Source organism: Chlorocebus sabaeus, chromosome 1 (genome assembly GCF_047675955.1).
Source record: "Chlorocebus sabaeus isolate Y175 chromosome 1, mChlSab1.0.hap1, whole genome shotgun sequence".
In the NCBI taxonomy this organism is placed as follows: domain Eukaryota; kingdom Metazoa; phylum Chordata; class Mammalia; order Primates; family Cercopithecidae; genus Chlorocebus; species Chlorocebus sabaeus.
Window position 1 is genome coordinate 10,918,901 of NC_132904.1, and position 8,436 is coordinate 10,927,336.

At 53.4% G+C, this 8,436-nt stretch overlaps 1 protein-coding gene across 1 annotated transcript; it reads left to right on the forward strand.

The window, feature by feature from the left end:
- The first annotated feature begins 522 nt into the window (after window positions 1-522).
- SLC22A6 (solute carrier family 22 member 6) lies at window positions 523-8,210 on the forward strand. The gene is made up of 10 exons (XM_007995035.3): window positions 523-1,169; window positions 1,440-1,543; window positions 1,794-1,948; window positions 3,175-3,343; window positions 3,798-3,921; window positions 4,070-4,185; window positions 5,216-5,430; window positions 5,568-5,676; window positions 7,426-7,629; window positions 7,931-8,210. The coding sequence occupies exons 1-10, from the start codon at window positions 801-803 to the stop codon at window positions 8,016-8,018; spliced, it is 1,653 nt and encodes a 550-aa protein (XP_007993226.3). The 5' UTR covers window positions 523-800; the 3' UTR covers window positions 8,019-8,210.
- Window positions 8,211-8,436: the final 226 nt, after the last annotated feature.

Sequence of the window (8,436 nt, forward strand, 5' to 3'; positions counted from 1 at the left end):
GTCACATTTAGCAAATAAGGATACAGGCTGCCCAAATTTGCATTTCAAATCAATGAAGAATTTTTTAGTATAAGTATGTCCCATGCAATATTAGAGACATACTCATACTTTTAAAAATTCTTCATTGACCTAAAATGCAAATTTGATTGGGCGCCCTGTAATTTCCCTGGCAACCCTTCCCAAAGGCAGACTATTTGGATCTCATCCACTAAAAAGGGCAGAAACTCCTCAAGAGGCCACCACACTTCCCAGAGCCCAGTCTCATTCTTAAAAGGAAGACAAATAGATCCAATAGATCCTACTCTGGCTCCTCCTACCCCCAGACGCCCAGATGCCCCCCCAATACACCCCTCTCCCCACTCCTGCTTCAGTCCACCCTCTCCTGCCCTTTATAACCACTTGGAGAAATTCCACTGACACAAGGAATCCTTGGAGGGTTAATCCTTCTGATACCAAGTCACACTTTAACTCATTCCCTCCAGGTCAAGGATTAAAAACTGCCCATGCAAGGGTCAGGCCTCCAGCCGACCCTGAAAGCCGAGCTGCCCTGACCCCCGAAGTGAGGAGAAGCTGCAAGGGGAAAAGGGAGGGACAGACCAGGGAGACCGGGGAAGAAGGAGGAGCAGCCAAGGAGGCTGCTGTCCCCCCACAGAGCAGCTCGGACTCAGCTCCCGGAGCAACCCAGCTGCGGAGGCAACGGCAGTGCTGCTCCTCCAGCAGAGGACGGCAGGCAGGCAGAGAGGCAGAGGTCCTGGGATTGGGAGGCCTCAGCCCCCAGCCGCTGGGCTGGGCCTGGCCCAATGGCCTTTAATGACCTCCTGCAGCAGGTGGGGGGTGTCGGCCGCTTCCAGCAGATCCAGGTCACCCTGGTGGTCCTCCCCCTGCTCCTGATGGCTTCTCACAACACTGTGCAGAACTTCACCGCTGCCATCCCCACCCACCACTGCCGCCCACCTGCCAATGCCAACCTCAGCAAGGACGGGGGGCTGGAGGCCTGGCTGCCCCGGGACAGGCAGGGGCAGCCTGAGTCCTGCCTCCGCTTCACCTCCCCTCAGTGGGGACCGCCCTTTCCCAATGGCACAGAAGCCAATGGCACGGGGGCCACAGAGCCCTGCACCGATGGCTGGATCTATGACAACAGCACCTTCCCATCTACCATCGTGACTGAGGTGAGGACCTGGGGCTCCCCATCCAGGGGCCAAGATGGGAAGATGGGGGCCTTTGTTAAAAAAAAAATGTACATGGAGAAGTTAACTGCTGAGTTTTTTAATTGCTGAGTTAAAAAGAAAAACGCTCTCAGCTGTCAGGACTAGAGAAGCAAAGGGCAAAGTGCCAGAGGAAGAGGGTGACATGGACCCCAGAGGACCAGCTGAAGGAGGGGAAGGGGATTCTCTGAAGCCAGACTCATCTCTGCCTGACCCTTGCTCCTCTCCCCACAGTGGGACCTCGTGTGCTCTCACAGGGCCTTACGCCAGCTGGCCCAGTCTCTGTACATGGTGGGGGTGCTGCTCGGAGCCATGGTGTTCGGCTACCTCGCAGACAGGTCAGTCCTGGGTAGGGTCAAGGGGCTGGGCTGGGATTAGGGGCTCAGCTGGGCTCAGGGGGTCTAGGTGGGAGCTTGGCATTGCCAGCCGGGGCTGGTTTGAGAATCTACAGCACCAGTCTCCTAATACCACAGAGGTCCGCAAAATACCGCAGCCTAGGCATGATCCAGTGCGAGCCCTCCTCTCCTGGCTCAGCCTGGCCCCCATCAGTCTCCAGGGCCCTGTTACAGGTCTCCCCTCCTCCCACAGGCTAGGCCGCCGGAAGGTACTGATCTTGAACTACCTGCAGACAGCTGTGTCAGGGACCTGTGCAGCCTTCGCACCCAACTTCCCCATCTACTGCGCCTTCCGGCTCCTCTCGGGCATGTCTCTGGCTGGCATCGCCCTCAACTGCATGACACTGAGTGAGAGACGCTTACCAGCCCACTCCCCTCTGGCCACCCAGCCCAGCAACCCCTTTCCAGCCTCCCCTCCCAGCCTGCCCCTCCTGAGCCCTGCCTGCCCTCCAGCCTCTCTCTTGGGTCTCACCTTCCTGCCAATAGAACAACTTTCCCTCAGGCTCATGCCACCCTGACCCCTCATTTAAAAACAGGATTGCGAACTCCATTGTTAGAGCCAGCAGGTCATGCAAGAGGCCAAGCAGGCCAGGTGCAGGAGGCATTAGGGAATGGTGAGAACTATATTCAAAGGAGAGACACATTCATCCAGAGACACCCCAGGCACACAACTGCTCCAGGCAGGAGATCCTAGGGCTGTCATAGCTTCCCCCTCCTCTTTGATTAATGTAAAATATCCCAGTGTTTTTAATGTTTGCAATTAACTCTAATAATAAACATAGGGTGAGGCAGCATCGTGCAGACAAGACACATCCGTGGACTAAGTGTGGTCTCTCCATGGGCCATGGATGTGCATCCTCTGATAGATAACCCCCTCTTACCCCATGTTTCTCAAATGAGGAATCTGAGGCTGAGAAGAAGGGAAAGGATTTACCCAAGGTCATTCCTCAACCACAGAAGGAAATCCAAGGATTTGGGATTCTCTGGACTAGAGGAATTAACCGGGACTGGGCTAGAACCTGGGCAAGACACCTAAGAAATCCAGCCCCCGAGTCCAGCCTAAGTATCCAAGTCCTTGTCCCAGCAGCCCAATGGGGAGCCCACCTGGACAGGAGGTAGGCCTCTCCAGACCACACCAGACAGGTGGTCCCACTCCTACCTCAAGACTCCGGGATGCAGAAGAGTCACTGCCTCCTCCAAGCTGCTCTGGCCAGTGAGAGTGGAGTCCAGTCCACAGCTGAGGAAGACCAGAAGAATGGTTGCTGTTGAAGACAGACCGAGTGGCCAGAGGTGCTCTCAATGGAGAAGGAACTCTAGTCAGGAGAATGGGTTGAGGAGGAGCAGAAAAAACAAAAAAATCCAGAATGTGGACCGGGCAGTTCCCGGATATTCTGAACCCAATTCCCCATCCATACCTCCACTGAAATTGCCCCGCTCTCATCACCCCGGCACTCAACTTACTCGATGCATTTTCCACTGAGCCTTGGGACAGGCCAAGGTTTGGATGGAGGGAGGGTCTTTACTAGCCCAGCAGCCCAGGGAGTTGCAGCATCCTGTCTTAACCCTCTTTCCAGATGTGGAGTGGATGCCCATCCACACACGGGCCTGCGTGGGCACCTTGATTGGCTATGTCTACAGTCTGGGCCAGTTCCTCCTGGCCGGTGTGGCCTATGCTGTGCCCCACTGGCGCCACCTGCAGCTGCTGGTCTCTGTGCCTTTTTTTGCCTTCTTCATCTACTCCTGGTGCGTGGGGCCTAGGGTAGGACATGGTTGCCACAGGAGCCCAGAGGGCTGTAAGGGACAGGACATCTCCCAGAGCTCAGCACACATCCCATCCCACAAATGGAGAGAAGGTCAAACCCAGTACAATGCCTCGGTGTGTATGATAGGGAAACAAGGCTGCGGGGAGAAGGCTTTGCCCCAGGATATCCAATTCTCTGGCTTCCCCCACTCAGTCAGCCTGCCTGCTCTGCTCCCCCTACCAGCAACCAAGAGCTGAGCTTCTGGATTGGGGAATATGTCATTACCAAGCTGGGCACTGCCTCGTGGTCCTAGACAGAGGGATTTGGCAAGGCCCCTGGGTTCCCAACCTTAAATAAAATCCCATCGCAGGCCCCTGGAAAGCCCAGCCCCAGCCCCCCACCCAGCTGACTGGAACTGAAGCCATGCTGACCCCCACCCCCACCCCTGCTCCCAGGTTCTTCATCGAGTCGGCCCGCTGGCACTCCTCCTCTGGGAGGCTGGACCTCACCCTGAGGGCCCTGCAGAGAGTCGCTCGGATCAATGGGAAGCGGGAAGAAGCAGCCAAGTTGAGTTTGGAGGTGAGATCCCCTGAGACTTCCCATGATAACCTCCTAGGGCTTCATCCTCAAACCCCAAACCCAGGGCCCAGGGAACTCCTCTGAGTAAGTGATTAGGGAGGAGCTCCTTGGGAAAATCCCGGGCCCTGAGCTCTGCTGGTCCCAGCAGGTACTCCGGGCCAGTCTGCAGAAGGAGCTGACCATGGGCAAAGGCCAGGCATCGGCCATGGAGCTGCTGCGCTGCCCCACCCTCCGCCACCTCTTCCTCTGCCTCTCCATGCTGTGGTAGGCCCAGAAAGATGGACAGACTGAGACAAAAGGCTGGCTGGGGTGGGAGGAGACACAGTGGGTGGAAGAGGCCAGACAAGAGGGCAGGAAAGTCAGCAGACATGCTGAGAAGCAGTAACCCCACACTAGGGATCACCCTTAGGAACCAAATGCCCCCCAGCCTCGACTCAGTCCCAGTCTCTACACAGGACACCAGTCTCCCCATCTTGTCCTTTCACTAGCCCTGTTCCAATATGGAGACACCTCATCAGGACCAATGGGCTCCAGAGTCAATAGACTTACATCATGAAGGCAGAGACCAGTCTGGCTTGCAAAATATTCATAGATATTACTGGCTTGATGGTGCCTGCCAGAAACACAGGCACAGGCAACAAGATGACTAAAACTCATCTCCAACGAACACTTTGGCCAAGGCCAAAGAAAATCTTCCTTTCCCTTTGCAACACTCCCCATTATCCTTCCTTCCCATCACCATAGCAATCCCATGACAGTTAAGGGAAACATGATCAGAAGGAACAATCCTGCCAATGAATTATTTGCTTCCAATTTGGGATTTATTCTCAGTCATGGGCTCTAGCCAATACTCTTGAGCTTCGTTTTTTGGGCTCTTGACATCTTAAAAAGCACAACACTCATCCCAGGACCATGGACAGGTCCCAGAAGGCTCTGTACTCTCCCAGTTGCCTTGGCCCTGAAGATGGCTTGGATATCCACCTGCCCTCCCTCAGCCCAGCATCAACTGATAAGATGAGAACTAAACCTACGTAAATCCTACACAGCAACTAAGTGAAAATTCCCCCAATTAACTGGGACCCTAGTTATCAGAAGATTGAGAAATTTGGAGTATTAGAGGACTACCTCAATACTTAAACCCTGCAGTTTGATTATGTGGTTAAATGAAGAAATATTAGCCAAGACAGATTCCAGCTCCTTAAGCAGGGTACCCAATGCAACTCCCCCACTTTTGAAAGAGGACCCCACTTTAAGCCTCCCTAACAAACTCCATATCCCTCTCTTCTTCTGCTAGGTTTGCCACTAGCTTTGCATACTATGGGCTGGTCATGGACCTGCAGGGCTTTGGAGTCAGCATCTACCTAATCCAGGTGATCTTTGGTGCTGTGGACCTACCTGCCAAGCTTGTGGGCTTCCTTGTCATCAACTCCCTGGGTCGCCGGCCTGCCCAGATGGCCGCACTGCTGCTGGCAGGCATCTGCATCCTGCTCAATGGGGTGGTACCCCAGGGTGAGCACCCAAGAGCACCTTGGCCCCTTCTCCTCAGTCCCATCCCCACACATAACCCAACCTCTCAGAAGGGAGGGGACCAATTCCTCCTAGCCTCCACTCCCAAGCTCCAGCTATCCCCCCTTCTTTCTCTCTAGACCAGTCCATTATCCGAACCTCTCTTGCTGTGCTGGGGAAGGGTTGTCTGGCTGCCTCCTTCAACTGCATCTTCCTGTACACTGGGGAACTGTATCCCACAATGATCCGGTGAGTGGGAGCCTAACGGGAGAATGACAGCCTTTCCTTGGGGAAAGACATTCTCCTGTGCACAGGTCGGACCCCAGAGCTAAATCAAGTACATCCCAGCCCAAAGGCCCCTCCCAACACTCACCATCGCAAGGCACATCGTAGCCACTCAGTACACACCTCACGGCCTAGCTAACACAGGTGTTACTGTCCTCTAAGCCCTTACCGGACCCTAGAAGATCTCAAAAGTAACCACCAACTGGGGCAGGGTAAGGAACCAAGAAGGCACATTTCAGAGGCAACAAATTGAAGTCCTCCCTTAATCTACAAAACACAAATTAGAAGCTGCCACCAAACCTACATTTCATCTATAAACCAAGTGATACATCTGAAAGCAAAGACCACAAACGTGAAAGCAATTTCCTATCTCAGGATTCACTCCAGATAATATCCCAGCAGTAGGAATAAATATAGTATTGCTCATTTGAGTCCTAAGATGGGGGGCAGTATTTTTGCATTAAGAAACAAGAATGGGGGCCGGGCACGGTGGCTCATGCCTACAATCCCAACACTTTGGGAGGCCGAGGCAGGCAGATCACGAGGTCAAGAGATTGAGACCATCCTGGCCAACCAACATGGTGAAACTCCGTCTCTAGTAAAAATAAAAAATTAGCTGGGCGTAGTGGTGCACACCTGTAGTCCTAGCTTCTTGGGAGGCTGAGGCAGGAGAATCGCTTCTTTCCAGGAAGTGGAGGTTGCAGTAAGCCGAGATTGCGCCACTGCACTCCAGCCCCAGCAACAGAGCGAAACTCCGTTTCAAAAAAAAGAAAAGAAAAGAAAAGAAACAAGAATGGGAGGCAAAATTTACATGAGATGTCAAAGAAATATCAGGCTTCCCTGGGCTACTTGGAGTGGGCCTGTAAAGTCTGCAGAGTGGAACCCTGAGGGTCATGGTCCTGTGCCCTTATCAGATGAAAGAGCAATAATCCGAAGCACTCACTATGTACCAGGCAGTGTCTTAAACTTTTCACAAACATTAATTCATTTAATCTGCATAACAAGCCATTGTGGTAGGCACTATCATTATACCCATTTACAAACATGAAAGCTGAGGCAAAGAGAGGTTAAGTGACTTCTCCAAGATCACACAGCTAACAAATGGTGAAGTATGCATTTGAACCCCAAGCAGTATGTCTCCTGAGTCAATGTTTTTAACCTCTTCCGTCATGAATAATGTTCTTAACATGCAGATTCCAGCTCCCTCCCACTAGGGATTCTAATCCAATAGGTGTATGTTGGCTTGTTGCAGCTATAACACAATTCCTCCAGGTGATCTGAGAACCGTAGTGTAACACAACTGAATCATTTGACAGCAGAAACTGAAGCCCAGGGAGGGAAAGGGGCTTGCCCAAAGTCACGCAGCAAGTTAAGGGCAGAGGCAAAATTCAATCTTAAGTCTCCTTATTCTTTGGCCAGAACCCTTTCCAACTTCTCTTTTGAAAAAGATCACCAACAGCTGTGGTGGGGGAGGACCATTGGAGCCCAGGAGTTTAAGACCAGCCCTGGCAACGTAGAGATCCTATCTCTACAAAAAAAAAAAAAAAAAAAAAAAAAAAATCGCCAAATTGGTTTGCTAATTAAATGGGGAACAGAGGAGGTACTGGGAGTGTCCTGGGGGCTGAGCCTGAGCTGCCACCCTCCAGATGGGACCAAAGCCTGGGCATTCATGCCAGAACTCTAACCAACACCCATCCGCTGCGGGCCCTGCAGGCAGACAGGCTTGGGAATGGGTAGCACCATGGCCCGAGTGGGCAGCATCGTGAGCCCACTGGTGAGCATGACCGCCGAGCTCTACCCCTCCGTGCCTCTCTTCATCTACGGTGCTGTTCCCGTGGCCGCCAGCGCTGTCACTGTCCTCCTGCCAGAGACCCTGGGCCAGCCACTGCCAGACACGGTGCAGGACCTGGAGAGCAGGTGGGCCCCCACCCAGAAAGGAGCAGGGATATATCCCAGGTCACCCATGCAGGGTGAGGTGGCATTGAGACTCAAGCCCAGGCTTCCTCTTCTAGCCCAAAGCTCTGTGTCCCTTTGTCCCCAATTGCTTGAGCTTCTCCTAGAATCCTTCCTGGGGATCCCAGCTCCGGGGAGCAGTAGGTATTTGGGGCAGAGAGCAGGTGGCCAGGCACAGCCGGGTGGAGAGCCCACGGGAGCCCCCATCTCCTGGCCCTGGCCTGGAGGCTACGTACCCAGAGTGCCATTCTTCTGACCCCTGCAGGAAAGGGAAACAGACGCGACAGCAACAAGAGCACCAGAAGTATATGGTCCCGCTGCAGGCCTCAGCACAAGAGAAGAACGGACTCTGAGGACTGAGAAGGGGCCTTACAGAACCCTAAAGGGAGGGAAGGTCCTACAGGTCTCGGGCCACCCACACAAGGAGGAGGAAGAGGAAATGGTGACCCAAGTCTGGGGGCTGTGGTTCAGGAAAGCACCTTCCCAGGGGTCCACCTCCCTTTATAATCCCCACCAAAACCACATCATTAAAAGGTTTGACTGCACACCATCTCTCCATGTCTCTCTTGTCTCAAACGGAATGGCCACTCCATTTTAGTCAGCTTCCAGCCCCAGAAGCCATACAGTCCCCTCCCACCCACTCCATCCCCAGGATTTTCCAAACCATCCTAGACAATTAGAAAAGACTCTTGCCTTTGCCCCTCTGTATCCCTCCTTTCCTCCCTCTGCCCTCCCCCATCCTCTAACCTATTCAAATATATCTGTGAGATT